At 38.5% G+C, this 19280-nt stretch overlaps 1 protein-coding gene across 1 annotated transcript in view; it reads right to left on the bottom strand.

The window, feature by feature from the left end:
• Positions 1–695: 695 nt before the first annotated feature.
• LOC127210965 (transmembrane protease serine 11C) overlaps positions 696–19280 on the bottom strand; it is a 46315-nt gene continuing 27730 nt past the window's right edge. The window contains exons 6-10 of the mRNA XM_051170758.1: positions 11015–11053; positions 7479–7650; positions 5775–6034; positions 4668–4810; positions 696–857 (exon numbers count right to left, since the gene is read on the bottom strand). Coding sequence (XP_051026715.1) covers positions 696–857; positions 4668–4810; positions 5775–6034; positions 7479–7650; positions 11015–11053 — 776 coding nt within the window. The remainder of the gene's footprint in view (positions 858–4667; positions 4811–5774; positions 6035–7478; positions 7651–11014; positions 11054–19280) is intronic.

A 19280-nucleotide genomic window follows, 5' to 3' on the forward strand; every position in this document is an offset into this window, starting at 1 on the left:
TTTGCATTGTGAATTAAAGCCACCTATTGAAACAAAATCAATACAGACAATGTTACTGTTACGTGAGAATCACCTTCTGACTTCACTTTCACACTCAAGAGAGAAAGAAAAGTCAGGAAACACTGTTGTCTATTAACATACACTATAGGGTTGTCATTTTGGTTTTTTTTAAATCACTAAAGATGAACAAGAATTAGAAGAATTAATTTTGACATGAAGATCAGAAAAAAAAAAAGATGTATTTTCCGAGTAGTCCTTATGGGCAGTGTTACTACCACCTGCTGCACTCCCTCTGCAAACACACTGATCCCAAAGAATCCATGAACTGGTCAGCAAAAGATGGCTTATACAATCAGAATCATGTTTACCTAATGCTATGTGATACGTTACCCAAATACCTGTCCCTCCAAAGTAGCAGAGACTATTTCCTTAATAAACTGAAACTATATTCACTCCTATAATTGTATCCATCCTGAAAATGGGTAAAGAAGAAAATTATATATTTTGGTTCATAACTCACTAAAGCTTATGCCAAACTTTAATAAACAAGTCTTAAATCTAAAGTTTCATGTCATTAAAATTTCTATTTAAATGTATAGAAGAAGAGAAATATTTAAGGAAAATGTGGTTTGAGGATTACAAACTTATTTAACTGATATGTAACCTCTGAATTTTGATTTACAGAAAAAACTACACTAGAGGCCAGTCTTGGATGCAATCCAGTCTCTATAGTGTGCTACCCGAGTATAGACACCAGGCTTGTTTGGAAGTGCACACTCATCGCCCCAGCTTACAATCCCAGCAAGGAACCAGACGCCATTAGAGTCTTCACTAACCAGTGGTCCGCCAGAATCACCCTGGAGAGAAAAAGGTATAGTCAATAATAGACATTAATGACAAAAAATGTATCTGTTTTTCTTTTGTAGAAATGGAAGGGGACCCCAAAAACAAGCAAATAAAAACAAAACAAAGCAAAAAACCTAACTAAACCCCCAAAACTCTGTATATTTCAATACTTGAAATGATGCTAGCCTAACATATTTTTTTCTGTCCCATTATTAGCCCAGTCTGCCAGAGTAGATCTTTGGTTAATGCAATGTAATAATTGAAAATTAGCATGAAATTTCTCACCTTAGTTATCAACTAAGTAGTTGTTGAAAGTATTTCTTCCTATGCAGTCACCACCATACTGAGGAACATTCTTCCCTATATTACAATTACACTCACGGGAAAAGGAAGGTGTGTATCCACCTTCCACTAAAGCTGGACATGTTTTTCATTCTTGAGCAAATGTTAAGGAGAGTAACTTCTTTACATCACGTATTTACTTTCTTATGTGAGAATACTAAGCTTCTACTTTCATCACTTTTGAAGTGGAAAATGTTATTATTAAGTAATCATGCTATATATTACATCCTCAAACTTACAATCTTTTAAAGCAAAATTTGTACCCCGTTTTGAACACTGTCCCTCCATTTCTTTTCACCTCCCCATCCTTGATAACCATTGTTGTTGTCGTTGTTACTATTTGCTTTAAAGATGTGTGTGTATATGTGTGCTAGCGCCTATGGAGTCCAGAAGGGAGCTTGGATCCCCTGACGCTGGAGATAGAGGCAGCCGTGAGCCACCATGTTGGTGCTCGGAACAAAGCTCAGGTCTTCTGCAAGGGCAGTAAGTGCATGGCCTTAAATGCTAAGCCATCTCCCCAGGCTTGCCAGACATCATTATATTGTGTTTTAATGAGTTTTTAAAGATTCCATGAAATCATGCTGTATTTGACTATGACTTTCTGTGTAGGCTCTTCCATTCGTTTATTTGTTATTGGAAATACTGTACTGTTTTTTTTAAAATCATGACTTCACCATTTTCTATTTCTATCACAAGTATACAATTTTCTCTATATTTTTGCAGACAGTTTTTTAGTCATAATTAATATCACCTTAAAATGACATTTCGTTATATTTTAAATTTTCATTTCTGTGATTATTGATTTTGAGCACCTTTTCATATGAAAAGGTGATCATGGGTTTCTTTGTGTGTGAACATGTGTATGCGTGTGTGTGTGTGTGTGTGTGTGTGTGTGTGTGTGTACAGGTATGTGCATGTTTGTATGTATGTGGCGATCACAAGTTGATGTCGTGTCTTCCTTCATGACTCTCCCACTTATTTTTTTGCGATGGTGTCTCTTCTCACTGAGCCTGGAGCCCACTAATCCATTAGGCTGTCTATCTAGGGACCCTCTTTTCTCTATCCCCCAGGGATAGGATTATTGACATTTCCCAGGGTTGCTGGGAAATATAAACTCAGCTTCTCACACTTGTGTGGTAAGCACGTTGCCAACTGAGCTATCTCTTCACACACCATTTGTACTTTTTCTTTGGGAAAATGTCTATTTAGGCCATTTGCCCTTTCTTTCTTTCTTTCTTCCTCTCTTTCTTTCTTTCTTTTTTTTCTTCTGAGACAGGGTTTCCCTGTGTAGGCTTGGCGGCCCTAGACTCACCTAGTACACCAGGGTAGGCTGGCTTTGAACTCACAGAGATCTGCCTGCCTCTGCCACTCGAGTGCTGGTATTACAGGCATGCCCCACCACGCCCGGCACCATTTGCCCATTTTAAAGTCAGAACATGGTGCTTTTGGTATTGATTTATGTAGGTTACAGGAGGTTTTCAAGATTTGGAATGAGTGAAAGACTTGATGCTGTTTACAGAATATGCAAAAGGAGTCAACAGAATGGGGAAGTTTAAAAATATGGAAGCTAACATTAATGGAGAGTACAAATAATTGTGTATATGAGAGGACACAGTAGAAGAAACTTGCTGAAACGAGAAAGTAAACAAGAGTACAAATAGGAATGTGTCAAGAAGAAAGTAAATTCCAGACTTTTCATTTGATTTCCTATTTTTTTTTTCCAGTTATTAAGAAAGCTATAGTAGCTGGGCAGTGGTGGCGCACGCCTTTAATCTCAGCACTTGGGAGGCAGAGGCAGGCAGATTGCTGTGAGTTCAAGACCAGCCTGGTTTACAAAGCAAGTCCAGGATAGTCAAGGCAACACAGAGAAACCCTGTCTCAAAAAACCAAAAAACCAAACAAAACAAAACAAACAAACAAACAAACAAGAAACCAAAAAACCAAACAAAACAAAACAAAAACCAACCAACCAAACAACAACAACAACAACAAAAGAAAGCTATAGTATTCTACAAAATATTGGGACATGGTACAATATGTAGTAAAAGAATCTGTTGAAGATTTGACATAGCACAATAAAAGATACATCAGGGTTATATAGTTAAAGACTCCCATGTTATTAAATACCTTAGGTTTCCAAGAAGAAACTGTTTCATCCACTGTGTAGTTCCTGGCAAAGTTGACAGATTACTCTGTGATTCGAGATTATTAGTAGGTGTGGAGAAGTAGAAAATGAAATCACTGGGGATGCAGTGCATACATTTGCTGAAGCATGGGTCTTAGGTAGTGGCAGGTTAGGAGGCAAAAGCCTTCTTAACCAATTAAGTACCATGGGTTTTTTTTTCCCTTTTTTTTTATTAATTTATTCTTGTTACATCTCAATGTTTATCCCCTCCCTTGTGTCCTCCCATTCCTCCCCCCCCCATTTTCTCATTATTCCCCTCCCCTATGACTGTTCCTGAGGGGGATTACCTCCCCCTGTGTATTCTCATAGGGTATCAAGTCTCTTCTTGGCAACCTGCTGTCCTTCCTCTGAGTGCCACCAGGTCTCCCCCATGGGGTTTTAAGCTCCTCATAATCTCCAAGAATAGGTTTAGTTTAGTGTGAAAACTAGAAAGATGAAAACCTGTAATTTTAGAGGATGGTTGTGTGTTATAAATCCTTATTTGCACGTCTTCTTATCCTTAGAGCACAGGAATATACTTACTCATTTCAACAACCCTATACACAGCACAATGAGTTCTGTACAATGATGAATCAAGTGTGGTTCTTCCTGGGTTTATCACTAGTTGTGCCTGCCTAGACTGCTACTAGACAACCCAGCACAGTTGCTTGGTAACCCCATAGGAATATTAGAAGCACATTAATAAGGAAAAGTCCCTGGGCTTTGAGTTCAGAGAATGGGTACAAGATCAAAGTACCTCCATTAAAGTCCCTGGTGTGTCAGTTAAGTTAAATGACTTACCTTGTCTCTTTTTCCAAACTCCTCGTCCGAAATGGGTTTCAAACTAAAAGATGCTCCAGATTACCATAACTAAAGTAAGTGAATATTTGCAATGATCTTAAGACCATGCCTGGTACGTAGGATTCCACAAAGATGGTGTTAAAAAAAAAAAAAAAAAAAAAAAAAAAAAAAAAAAAAAAAAAACTAGGATGCTGGAGCCAGGCTGCGAAAGCTCCTGATTAGCATGCGAGCGAGCAGAAGGCTTCTTGGAGACAGGACGCTTAAAGTAAATTTATCAGTGATGCATTTCATTTACTCACTGCTCACCGTGTCTTTCCCTAACTTTGCATACAGCTTCTTATCCCAGGACAGCTGATTTAGACTCATAGTATTTTATTGATATCAATATACATTTTAGTTAGATGATTTGGCTGTAAAACACACTTATACTTTTAACATTGAGAAAATTTCACTGACCATTGGAAATCCAAAGCCACCAGAAAAAAATAATCGTGTAAGAGACTGGAAGAATTACCTGGCAGGCATCAACGCGTCCCTCCAGGAAGCCAGCGCACAACATTCCAGGCGTGACCACGCCACCATATGCCTTTCCACTGTTGCAGGTGTTGTTGTCTATAATCTTCACTCTTCCTTTCTGAAGTATATTAGGACTTTCTCCTGAAAAAAGAATATTACATAATTTTTAGAAGAGAATTTTAGAATTATATATTCTTTACATGTATATATCTATTTGCTGTGTGAGAAAATGTGTGTGTGCGCATAATGCACGCATGTGGGGGTCAAAGGTCACACCTTGGATGTCAGTTTTCTCTTTCCACCATGCATTAAACTCCGGTTCTGAGGCTTGGAGGCAAGTGCCTTTATCTGCTCAGCCATCTTGCCAGCCCCCCATGCTGTAATAAATTTTTACAAACTCAGTATCAATTTCTCTGAATTAGTATTAATTTTAAAATTATGTTTTTTTAGGAAATGTATAACATTTTAGTTAAAGCAAGAGATATTTCCAAACACATTAAACTACTGCTAAAGACAATCATGTTTAGAATTAGTTTACATGTCATATGTGACAGGTTTTTTTTTCTTTTAGACTGTTTTAGAGTTTACATTTACTATGTGTGTTTTAGAAAGCAAAATTTGAAAATGCACACATCAGAAACGTACATTATTTAATCACTTATAAATTTTCAGTTGAGTTTACTACAGTGGTTATAGATTTTAAAATCACTTGCTTTTATTTTCCCGCTTTAGAAATGTATTTTGGATGTATTTTGACCCTTACTCTTTACGGGATTAAGGTCATGGAATGCATGGGATAGGTGGGTTTTGCTCAAATCTAGCCTCCTTGATGAAAGATAAACATCTACTGAGTGAAGGAGTGACAGAGGAAATGATGTGTGCCCAAATGAAAATAAAAATAAAAAAACTGTGACAACTGCCATTGCCATTGCATTGTGGCAAACGGCTCTAGGGAACTGTAGTTTCTCAGTAAGTGCCCATTGCACAGTATACTGTCTTTAATGATCTAGTAAAAGTATTTTCCAGACTTAGTTGTCACTCTAAATGCATTTCTTTTTAATTCCTAAAGCTGGAATCCTATAATGGAAAGCTGTCAGGAATTTACCATCAGACTTTAATGTTCCCCATCCAGTGACCACCACGTCTGAGTTGGGTGGGAACTTCTGAGTTGCTTCCGGTAGACAAGCCCTTCGGATGTCGCTTTTATATAATACTGGCGAAGACAGTTGCACAGCAGCTATGTCATTGTCATGTGCAGGGTAACTGTAGTTCTCATGGATTATAATATTCTTGACAGTTCGCTGTGTTTGTGGTTTACTTAAAAGAAGCCCAAAACTAACTTTCCAGTCTTTGGGATTTGGAGCCCTAAAGGAAATAGATTTATTTATTAAAACTTCTGTATATTAGAGCTAAAGGAATTAGTGTTAACCTTTTAAAACTTCATTTCCATAGTACTTTTTTTTTTAAGAGAGAGAGAGAGAGAGAGAGAGAGAGAGAGAGAGAGAGAGAGAGAGAGAAGGTCTCATGGTACATTCCTGGATGGTATGAATTTGCTACATACAACAAACTTGCCTCAAACTTACTAGGATCCATCTCCTTTGCTCTTGACTTTATGCTGAGATTTAAGGCATATGCCACTATGGAAAGCTCCTCCCCCCAGATAAGCTGTATATAACTGAAGAAATAAAAGCAATGTTATTTGTACACATTTTGAGTAATTCTATAAAATATGATGGAAAATATAGTCAATACCTGAGCCTGTGAGCCCAGCACTTGAGGAATACAGGCAGGAGAATGCTGAATCTGGGGCCACTCTGGACTATACAATAAATTGAAGGGCATTCTCAGCTATTTGTAGTGAGACTTTGACTTAAAAATAATTAAAGAGAAAAGACAATTTATAGAAAGTAAATTTTATTTCTTTCCTTGAATAGAAAACACTGAAGGGGATTTAGAAAATAAACATGAAAATATATAATAAGAAGCCTAATAAAAAGTAGGCATGGAGGTGAGCACAAAGAACTTATGGAAATGATATTGTTTAAGTTTTTCTTTTAGCCATTGTAAACAACAAATAAAATACTTTTGTCCGCCATCATGTTATTTAGTATTTTGTATATTATGTCTGAAAAGTAGTCCTTTTGGAACCTTTCCAATAGTGTTATAATATGCAAGGATGGTTTTGAATAGAGCTGACCACGTTAGAGTTACAATTTCATTTTTATCCAGCTCAGTGGTAGAGTGTTGGCCTGGCATATACGAGATCCTGGATTCAATCCCTAAAATTGAGAAAAGAAGTGAGGATGGTGAGGTTGCAATCTCTCGGAGGAATAACTCTTAGAGAAGTCATCATTTCATCCTAGTGTGGCAGACCACACCTGTAATCACAACACTGAATAAGTAGAGGCAGGAGGATTGCAAGTCTGTGAGTACTTCAATCTATTCATCAAGTTTGAGGCCACCCTGTCATTGATATGATTTTTCCAACTCACTTTTGCCTATGTTTCTGTGGTTATTAATCAGGAGATTTATTACTGTGGCAGGGGTGCTGCCACATGTTCCACAGAGCACAGGCCAGCTTTTCACAATAAACAATTATATCTAGTCCAAAATGTCAATATTTCTGCTTTGGACAAAATCCTGTCAGATGACTACTGTACTTACTACTGTACTGCTAAACGAGTGAGCAGTTTTGAGGCTGTACCTCACTGGAGTATTAAACAGTTGGGGACATAGTTGCATGGTCCCATCAATAGGGCAGTATTCTTATACTTGAATGCCTTTGAGGCCTTCACAGGTCACATCTTACCTTATGAAACAGTGAGCAGCAGTGATAAGCCAGTTGTTACTAATCAGAGTGGCTCCACATCGGTGGACATTGTTCTGTTGAAGGCTAGCTTGCCAGGGCCATTCTCCTTCGTCAGCGTCCTGGCCTCCTACTATTCTGTGGCCTCCAGGAGTAATTGTGCGTCGTCCACAACCTGTTCAAAGGAGAGTTGATCAGTGTTGATCTTGCTTATGCATGTGTATTGCTATAGTAAATAAACTACTCATAACGTATATCCTTACTAACTAGGAACTGAGAAAAACTCACTGTCTTGGAGAAATTAGAATAGCTGGTATGATTTCCTGAAAATATGCTCCACATACATTGCTATCTTCTCCTATGCTTACCATTCATTTGTACTCTGAATATGTCTTGTCTTGCCATGACCTAATGTATGACACACGTAGAACTATCGGTTTGGCTTTGGAAGAGACCAGTGTTACTAAATTGCACAAGGATTATGTGGATTTTAACCTTAGTGAAGCTAGAAAGCAACAAATGCCATGAAAATATTCATATAAAAGTTTGAGGAAATATGAATTTTATGATGTAGAGTGTCAGTTTAGAATCATAGGAAGAGCTGGACTCAGAAGTCTTGAAAACAAATTTGTAGTGGTACAAATTTGTTATTCATCAGAATGACCCTAGTTCCCATGGCTATCTTGTGGTATTTTTTTTTTAAGATTTATTTATTTATTATGTACATGGTGTTCTGCCTTCATGTATATCTGCAGAGCAGATGAGAGCATCAGATCACATTATAGATGGTCATAAGCCGCCATGTGGTTGCTGGGAATTGAACTCAGGATCTCTGGAAGAGCAGTCAGTGCTTTTAACCACTGAGCCATCTAGTCATTTCTCCAGCCCGCCCATGACTAACTTAATTTTATACCAACCAAAGTGCTGAATTTGTCCTTTAAGTTTGTTATCTTATACTAAAGATTACCATCTCATTGGAAAATACTTTTAAAGATCAGTTTTTTTTTAAGAAATAAGAAACATATTACATAAAAGGAACTCAATAAATATTTGTACAAAGGAGACCTTTAAAACTTGAAATAAAGATACTTGTTTATTACTTCATCTGGAAAAATAAAAAACGTAATTAATTCAAGGTATAGATTAAGGCAGTAGTTAGTATTTGGTAATGTTGAAGACACTTTTGATTATTTTAAGTGAGGAGGAGCTTGGAGGAATGTCTATGGATATCCAGTGGACAAAGGCCAGGATATCGCTAACTACCCCATATAAGCTGGCGAGCCACTGAAGCAAGGAATTAGCTGGCCCCAGTGTCAACTGTGTTAAGACTAAGATACCCTAGACAACGGAATTGTCTGGTATCACAAATAAGAATATTTAATAAAGTAGAAATGCTAGCTGGTCAGTAGCTTCAGAACTGATGTATGATTATAGTGGCTATATATACTTTGAGACATTCTTTCCTGAAGACAGGAAGGCCTGGGAAGCAAAGGGAGTCATGTACGCTCCTAAAGGTCCTACGTGACCTTCCGAAGCCCTTTGGCTTGCTCACTACTTTTAACACTTGCTTATTTTCTAGTCGCGTTGCTAAGCTCAGGGTAAGGCATCTCCTTCCCTGAGTCACCTGGCTGTGGCTGCCATGTCTAATGAGTACTCTCGCACTGACTCACTGAATGTCGCTCCCTTCTCTTTTTCTCTCTACTCCTTCCTTGTTGACTCTACACAGGACAAAGCAATTAATCCAGAATCCAGGGAAGTGATGGTTCTTCCTTACTCTCCTTTCTGTTTGGGTTACTCCTAAAGGAAGTTGGCTTTTACTCAGCTTCCTTCAGAGAAATACAAAAACAAAGATCCTTCCCTGTGGGATAGGAACCTCCCTTGGAGGCTTGACTTCACTGTTTCTGACCTTACTCACAATTCTTAATTTCTATCCACCCGTCACTTCCATCCGAAGCTCCCAGTTACTCATGTGTGCTGTGTCTGGTAAGCTTGCAGCCACCGCCCCTGCCGCCTTACCTTGTTATTACCTCTGCTAAAGTCCTATGTGGCACCTTATAGCTTTAGTATATCAAAAGAGAGCAATGGTAAATTTCAAGGCCTTAAGAAATACACTGAAGGTTGCTGGATGATCCTTTCAGAAGCATCGTGGAAGCTAGAGAGTTTTTGCTGCCTCCTACCCTTCCATTTCTAACGTACTTTAATGCGCTTCGATGGGTCTATCCATCATGCCCTGTTCTTTACATTTAGTCGGGTTTTCTGCATACCTTCTATTTTTTATTATAAATGTGATCAGAACCCTATATAGGTCAAGTCAAAAATCTGAATTTTGATATAAAACGGTCTTAGTTTTCTAATTTGGGGAGTAGATTTTAAACTGGATGACATGTTTGCTAGCCCTGCTCATATGGCTGTTCAGACTTCTATGAACCCGATAACCTTTTCAACTGTGGGTTTTCAACGTACCAATACTGAAGATTCCACTGGAAAAATTTGCTTTAAGATGCTTTATTAAGTTGCTTGTGGGCTGTTTAACCAAGATCTATGAAAGAAAAACCCTAAACACCTCATGTTTAATTTTTGCCCCAGTTCCCTTTCAATACCATACTTTCGGACTGTAAAACACACCTGACCATAAGACGCATCCAGTTTTTAGAGCAGTAAAACAAGAATAACAGTGAAAACAGCAATTGGACCATAAAGCACACCCTAATTCCCGCCCCCTTCCTTTGGGGGACACTGCGTGTCTTATGGTCCGAAAAACATAGTAACTGAGTGGTGACTAACTGACGGTGGGGGCATTCTGGGTCAGTGTTACCCAGCTCTACAGGGTGAGCGCTCTAATCCAGCCACCCCGGTTTTAGTTCCCAGACAAAAGCAATGCTTTCCTTCACAGCTACCTCAGAGTTCCAGCCACTTAGAAGATCTATCTCCGAAGACAAGTAATGGTGTGTGTGTGTGTGTGTGTGTGTGTGTGTGTGTGTGTGTGTGTGTGTAAACGAAGCCTTGCTTAGCAAGGGAAAAGTGGCTTGCACACAAAGCTAAGCTTCCTGCACACAAAATTAGTTGCTAGGGTCAGACTCCAGAGAGCGTTCCTAGGCCTGGGATTCTTAGAGGTAAGCAGAAAATGCGAATAGCTGACCTCTATGCGTGCTCTCAGTGCATACACTCTGGTAGGTAATTTATTCACATTGCATTGTTTTATCTTCACGCTAATTTGGAACTCAGGCTTTGGGAAGTTATGGGACTATGCTAGTTCTTCCTTTTAGAATTAGGCACATCTGAAACTCAAAATGCACATGAAGCTGATTTGAGATTCTAAGTTCTTAGTTGCCACCTCTTGTCCCTAGGTCCTCTCTGCCATTCTGGCATGTAATAATGCTTCTTATTTTAAATCCATAACATCAGCCCACGTAAGGGCAACTACAGTAACTTTCACACACATTTCTAAAGTCAGGCTTCTGATTACATCGCAGCTGCAGGTCTTCTTGGCATTCGAAGGAGGAAGCTTTGATGGAAAGTACCTTTGTTGATAAACTTACATGTATTGAGAAGATCTTCTGCTATTGGCATTGCAATGTCTGAAAGTGAGGAAAATGAAAATATTTACAGCCATAAACACATCTTATTTTTAACATTAATGGTACTTACATTGTTTTGGAAATAACCTGTAAATATCTTATCTATCTTGATTGCCAGTTCTGTTCATGAATTAACGTAGAAAAAAATAAAATATTTATACTCACTTCTAAGAATACTAAAGTTATTCATTATAATTTATTTGCAAAGCAATTTAGTTTTGAAATATCCTAAAATATGTTAGAAATGGTGACCTTCTACCAATCCTAGAAAGCATTGTAACAATAACCGTAGTAATTAGGATGTTGATACTTTTACTGCGATTTTAAGGTTAAAATGAATTTTTTGGTTAATATAAAGAAATGGGTTTTACTGTCAAATTTTATACACATATAGGTTTACTTTGTTCTTGTTGCCTCTCAATCTTTTATTCTGTCTCTCATCTGGCTGCCCCCTTTCCTCCCAACACAGGCCACATTTCTGCTTTCTTGACGCATACTCCATTAGCCTCTCTAGTTTCTACTTCTTTATACCTTTAGACCTTTTTCTTCTCTTTTATAACTTTCCCTGATGCTCAATACACACACACATACACACACACACACACACACACACACACACACACACACACACGAGTACTTTTTTTTTTTTTTGGTTTTTTTCAAGACAGGGTCTCTCTGTGTAGCCTTGGCTGTCCTGGACTCACTTGGTAGACCAGGCTGGCTTCAGATTCACAGAGATCTATCTGCCTTTACATCCCTGTGTCCTGAGATTACAGGCGTGTGCCACTATGCTTGGTGCATGAACACTTTTAGTCAAGGTCCCACAAATGAAAGGAAATGTGATGTTTGTCGCTCTGGATATGGCTTGTTTCACTTAACATAATACTGTATAGTTCTATTTTCCTCAAAATGTTATAGTGTTATTCTCCTTCACAGATGAACAAAATTCCATTTTATATAGGTACTAGATTTTCCTTAATCATTTGTTGGATATCTAGGCTGGTCCACATTTGGCTCTTGTGGGCAGTGCTGTGATAGATGTTGATGACTGACTTAGGACCCTATAGACGTGTGTCCAGGAGTGCAGCAGTTGGGTCAGGTAGTAGTTCTGCAAGTTTTATTTGTATTATGTGCATTTTACTATACTTCAACATTTATGTTTTTTGTGTACTATGATCCAATTGTTTGCCGTGTCACTTCCCATTTAATTTAGATCAAAAGAATTTAATTTGGCAATGACACATAGTTTAAATTTTTCTTCTCACTCCTAGGCAGATAAACCATTTTAGGGATTTGGAAAGAAATCATTTATATGAGACAGTTTTGCTGTGCAGCACATTTGTAAACAGAATTGCAAAATACTCAATTGATGTAGAGAAAGTATGAGGAAAGAATAAACAAATGAATTATACGTCAAATTTCACATGTAAAAAACTATCAATTCACTAGCTTGGTCTGCTTAAAGAGTTCAAAAGGCATTTATCAGCTGTAGTAATGTCTCTGTTGATTCATTTTGTGTTCTTGATTTCTATAAATCAAGGAAGAAGTATCCAATTCTTCATGCCAATTACAGTTATAGATTTACATTTGGTTGCACAATAAATCAGGGAGATGAAAGAATCCTCTACCAGATATTGGCTTGTCTAAACAAAAGCAAGGGCACTTACTTAGCAGTCAGCTGGGATAGAAGAAAGGGGCCACACTTGCTTGAAGAGACATCTGCCATAGTGTCATGTACTCTTCCCTGCTGCTTCCAGCAGCTGTTTTTTTTTTTTTTTGACATGATATCTATAGTTCAGTTTAGATTTTTATGCATATGCATATGTATGTATGTTGTGATGTAACATATATTGAATCCTATTAAGAATATTAAAAACAAACTTTTTGTTTTGTTTTGGTCTTGGTCTTTCAAGACAGGGTTTCTCTGTGTAGCCTTGGTTGTCCTGGACTCACTTTGTAGACCAGGCTGGCCTCGAACTCTCAGAGATCCACCTGCTTCTGCCTCCCGAGTGCTGGGATTAAAGACGTGCACCACCACTGCCTGGCTAAAAACAAACTTTTAAATGACTGGACAAATATTGTCCTATACTTTACTGAAAATTTTAAAAATTCGTGTTATTCATATGTTTCTTCTTTTCTTGAGTTTTTTTTTTTTTTTTTAATCTGTTCCTTTCCAAAGAAAACAAATGTCTTGTACTTGTAGCTTTGCTTTTAAAAGTTGTGCTGTCCCCATAGCTCAACAAAATAGTTCTGACTTGGGTATGTGGAAGATGAGCTACGGAGAATTGAGAAATAACTTACGTCATTTTCCTTTCAGATTGAGTCACAGTGGTGGCTCTCTGTATTTCCTGCCCTTAAGTCTCCTGACTCACACTTGGAGGTTGGAAGTTTTATGGATTGACCTCACAACCACAAATTCAACAGTGTAACCTAAGAACCTCTGTTTACAATGTGCTATATTGAGGAAGTGAGAGGAAACAATAGCACTGTCTCTGCCCAGGAGGGGATGGATCAAAGGATAGTAAGAATCCTGGGCGTGGTAACTCATAGCTATAATCCCAGCATTCCACAGCTGAGGCAGAAGGAGTGAGGCTGAGGCCAGACCAGTTTATAAGACAAGGAAATTAAGAAACAAAAAACAAACAGCTCAGCACACATGCATTGGTCTTCTCCCAGGGAGTAGGTTATCAAAATGCAGACATAGATTCCTCTGTGAATCAAAAATTCACAATAAATTTTAAATAAATCTGTCCATTTTCCCGTGGTTGGTTTTATGGCCTACCTGTAGACAACTGAATGTGCCAACAAAAATTGTTACACAAGGGTGGGAGAGATGGCTCAGAAGTTAAGAGCACTGGCCTTTCTTCTAAAGGGTTCAATTCCCAGCAACCACATGGTGGCTCACAGCCATCTATAATGTGATCTGATGCTCTCTTCTGGCCTGCTGGTGTACATGCAGGCAAAAATATTATATAAATAATAAATAAATCTTTAAAATAAAACACTTTCTTGAGCTGGTTGTCATGGTACTTGCCTTTAACCCCAGCACTCCTGAGGCAGAGGCAGGCTGTTCTTTGTGAGTTCGAGGCCAGCCTGGCCCACAAAGCGAGTGCAGACAGCTAAGGTGCCACAGAGAAACCTTGCCTTAGGAAAAAAAAAATTGTTAAGTAAAAAGGGAGGATTTGAACAGCTGACAAAATATTCCTTTGAGAAGGAGTCAAAGAATTTATTTTTAAGGCCAGAGAAATATAAGTATGACGTGGTTGGAGGTGGAGTGTTAGATTTGAAACACACTCTCTAGGGCAGTAGTCCTGCAGAGCATCCATCACTCCTGTTCATGGTTGGGACGTGTGAGAGGCAAGTTTGGGTAGATTGATAAGATGGAGGGTTCCTGTCCTGGGTGTGGTGGTGCCCTCCTTTAAATCTAACACTCAGACGACAGAGGCAGGTGGATTTCTGTGAATTTGAGGCTAGCCTGGTATACAAAGCAAGTTGCAGGGCCAGCCAAGGTTACACTGTGAGATTATGTCTCCAGGAAGAACAAGGAGAAGGAGGACCCACCTGCCCCCCATGGAAAAGAAAAAACAAACAAAAAACCAAAGACCCCTTCTCTGGGTGGTAGAATGTTTCTTTAATCCTAGCCTGTGCATAGTGAGTGAATTACAGGCCATTGAGGATTACTTAGAGAGAGAGGTGGGACACACAAGGTCAGAGGTTATAGAGGACTATTGCCTCAATAAAACAACCAAACAACCAAGTAACTACCTAATAAAGATTTTTTAAAAAAAAGACTCTACGATTCGATTTCTAGTGAATATTTGCCATTGAAAGATCATCTCCGAAACAGATAGTGATAATGAAAATCAAACTGTAAAGTTCTAAGAATAAGGATTTTTTTTTTTTTATAATAGCAGCAGGCTCTTTGATTATACTAAATATTTAGATTATGGACTTTGATGCTAATTAGGTGAATTAATCACTTTACATGGGTCCAAATTCTAAATAAGCTGATTAATTCTCCCTTTTAGATGCATTTCCTGGTTTTCCTATGTAGAAACATTCAGGCATACTCTCTTGGGGGACATTTAAAAGTATTCAACTGGTGGATTTCAGAAAACTCTAAAACTGTAAGTGTATATGGACTTGTTAAGGAAGATAAACTAAAGATGTTTTATGATGAGAAAATTATTTCCTGCCGTGGCTCCTCATTGGTGATATTTTAGCATACACACAGAGCCGTAATGCAACTGTTTGACATTGAAACTGTGGAGCTGGGTTAAGCTTAAACAGAACCCGAATGCTCCACCCAAGGTAGGCTTGGTTGGTCACTTGACTGCGCATCTACCCTCAATAACTGCTTGTCATCATTCCTGGTGTGACTGAGAATTGTCCTGTAGTAACACATTGTGTGTCATTTGCTTTCCCTCAGATTGGTGCAGTTTAGCTTTTTAGAGAACATACCTTCCCTGCTGACAGGGATGATGAGGATATAAAGTTCAATATTAAATTAATCTTGTTATTGTTTCATTTTTGAGACAGGGTTTCTTTATGTGGCCCTGGATATCCTGGAACTCACTTTGTAGAGACCAGGCTGCCTCTGTCTACCGAGTGTTGGTACTAAAGACATGTGCCACCATGCCTGGCTAAGAAATTATTTTTAAGGATATAAATCTTTATTGGGTAGGGGAGAAATATATAAATGTTTCTTCTAGAATTTATTCTAAATATCAATGTAGTGATTTACCTATCTTACCACGTAATGATTTAGTATTATAATAACACAAATCTATATGAAATGGTTTTGCTGCAGTAGGTGTATTTATTAAGTGTAGAAATGTTTGTGAACCCTTTATTTGATTTGGTGCTTCTATTCTTACATGAGCAATGATCTTTACACATGATTTACGTCATCCCCAAGCTTGTAAAATCATGGTAAAAGGGCTTATTGCCCTGCTTTGAATCCATTCATGAAACACACACACACACACACACACACACACACACACACACACACACACACACTAAGACTCAGTTGCCAGTACAGTGAACACCTAATATACATTTTTTATCAGAAAAAAATCAATGAAAGCATAGTTTCTTGATATATTTTACATAATAACATTTCTTCTATTCTTGCTGTGTGCCAGGTACTATGCTAAGAGACTTTGCTGTGTGTGCTATGAAGTCTGTGATTTACACTCTTCTTTTTAAATATGAAAAAAATAAGAGACAGTGGGATAAACAATTCATTTTTGGAAAAACTTGGGGTAGGAAGTCAAAGTTTCCTCTACTGTTCCAACGTTTAAGAGGGTATTTTTAGAAATATTTCAGTTTTATTCCTTTTAATTAATAAAACAATATGAGTTTATTATAGACTAGGTAGAAGACTGTTATGAAATAACAGCACATTTTATTAAATTAGAATGCAGCAAAAACCACCTGCGAACCAGGATGAAAGCTCTCAAACAGGAACTAAAATTACTAGACTTCGATTTTGAAATGCATCCTTTTGAGCATTGCATCCTACTGGACTTCAGATTGCTAGCCCTGGAATGTTTGCTCCAGAAAAGAACTGAACATTTGCTGATGATTTACTTTCTCCATAAGAATGAAACTTCTGTGACAACTAACGGCAGCTATAAGGAAGAGATGGGTAGTTACTGGTAGTGTCAACCCACTCCAAGGTGACCCCAGATGACAGCCTTGGAAAGTGATGGATCTATTTGCTGCTTGCTAGGATTTATTGGGAGAACTGTCTCTCCTTCCTCATTCTTCATCCATGGGGTTTCACTGCCATGTGACCCGAGTTGTACAGTGTTCTCCACCCTGTTCACATTTATTGGTGACCAAGCAGGGGAAATTCGTGCATTTTTCTGACTTATTAATCAGCACCCATTTCTTCTTTCATTAGAATTGCCCTGTGGAGAATTTTGCAAGTCAAAAGCTGTTCAAAAGTTTCCTACGAATGAAGCTAAAATGGAGCTAAGAAACAGAAAAACAGTTCTCATTAACCTGCTTAGAGCCCCTGACTCTATCCTTGCCAGAAGAAATATGCTTGCTGATTTCACTGCTGTAGGAGGTAATCAAAGTAAAATGATTTAGTTTCTGTCATGTGACAGTTGAGACTTGTGTTACAAAGCTTATTGAGTGCTATTTATCAGCTTTTTCTTCTTCTTCTTCTTCTTCTTCTTCTTCTTCTTCTTTTTTTTATGCCAGGCACTGTGTTGTGATGAATTTTCATTCTACTTTGAGCAAATAAATTTAAGTCTTTACATGTCATACACTGGAGCCCAAAAGAGAGCCAGTAGAGCAGAGAAACTGTGTCTGGCCTAGTTCTTGGATATCTAGAAAATCTTGAAATGTCAAAGATGTTTCTTTTATCAGTATCATCAATTTATTCACTTTTACCAACAAATAACATGCTTTACACTGTGTGGCTTTCCCGTTATGGCATGACATGGTATTTGAAGAAATCTTAGAGGATGATGATGACCACTTTAGATGGTTTCCACAAAGTCATCTCTATTCATTTTCTTGGACTGGTGTAGTAAATTATGACAAATGGTATGACTTTTTTGTTTTGTTTGTTTTTTAGACAGGGTCTCTCTGTGTAGCCTTGGCTGTCCTGGACTCACTTTGTAGACCAGGCTGGCCTCGAACTCACAGCGATCTGCCTGCCTCTGCCTCCTGCGTGCTGGGATTGAAGGCATGTGCCACCATGACCGGCACAAATGGTATGACTTAATACAATTTAATCTCTCACACTTATGAAAGTTAAATGTCTGACATCAAGATGGCAGCAGGTTTATGGTCTTGAAGCTCTGGTGAGGTACACATCCTTCCTTCTTCTAGGCTTCTGTGGCTCCCAGGGCTCCTTGGTGTTCCTTGGTTTACAGCAATTCCTCTAACCCAGTTTGTATCCCCACATGCCTGATGTGTGTTTGCTCTTTCAAATAGACTTCTTATTAGGACAGTGTTCATAGAAACAGGGCCACCCTAATTCAGTGTGATTTATCTTAAGTTAGATAATTTAATCTGTAAAAACTGTTGTCTAATGTAATCTTCCCCTCCTTAGAACTTAATCAGGGTCCTCAGTGGATACCTGAAATGTTGGCTACTTTTTTATTGGTCTTAGACTCAAAACATAGCGGGTTAAGAGAAAGTACGAAGAGCTGAACAAAATAATACAACAGAGTCAAATGAGCAGGGAAAAGAAATGACCTAGTACAAATGAAAGGCCCCTGTCCTCAGCGAGTTGCTCTATGATGCTGTTCTTGCCCCACGGCGGGCTCACAGACAAGCTCCAGGGAAGCCAGGACTGTTAAACATGCATTGTTGTCCCTTGAAAGACAGAGGTGTCCATTCTCTTGAAAGACTGGACATGGGTGTGGTTGATAGCCTGGTGATCTTTGCGTCATTTGTATGGACAGCGGCTCCGTCAGCTACTTACAAACAATAGCAGAGGTAGTGCTGGTGACATTTGCACTACCTAAATGACGGAAACCATGCCAGATCCTCCCCCAGGCTCTTAACATGACGCATGTAATCTATCTCTAGGGTCCATCTTCATGAAAGAAGAAACATACACTTTAAAAAGAGGTTTGAGGTAATTAATTATACCTTATTTTGCTCACAGATTGTGTTATGTCAGAAAACCTTCCCTCCACCCCCAAATTATAGAATGTTTAAATATATATACAGTAAACTGTCCAGTATCAGACTTTTGAAGTTTGGCCCAATACTGGCTACTGTGTCCTGTTGAACCACATTTCCTCCTAGCCTCATGTGAATCAGTACTCTTTCATCCCTGGTGTTTGTAGAGACCCGGTACACAGGGAAATCTGAGGAATATGTCACCATAAGCACAAGGCTTTGAGCCACATGGTTTTGGAAAAAGTAACATATTGTATCCTTCAGAATGAACTAATGAGAGGAAACAGAGCTCTAAGAATGGAGTAGGAAAAATACCATTTCTGTTTTCCTTAGAAGCAGCCACCCTCTGTTCCCACCCTCTAGTCTATTTGTCTGTCTATCTCTCTACCATATATCTATCTTCTATTCTTTTGACTTCAAATTTTTTATTTTATTCATTCACACATGCTGTGTTGAGCATGTGGAGGTCAAAAGACAATTTGTGAGCATCAGTTCTCTCCTTCCACCATGATCCCAGGAATTAATCTTAGGCCAAAAGATCTGTCATCAGATGCTTCTACTTGCTGAGCCATCT

Source organism: Acomys russatus, chromosome 28 (assembly GCF_903995435.1).
Source record: "Acomys russatus chromosome 28, mAcoRus1.1, whole genome shotgun sequence".
Classification (NCBI taxonomy): Eukaryota; Metazoa; Chordata; class Mammalia; order Rodentia; family Muridae; genus Acomys; species Acomys russatus.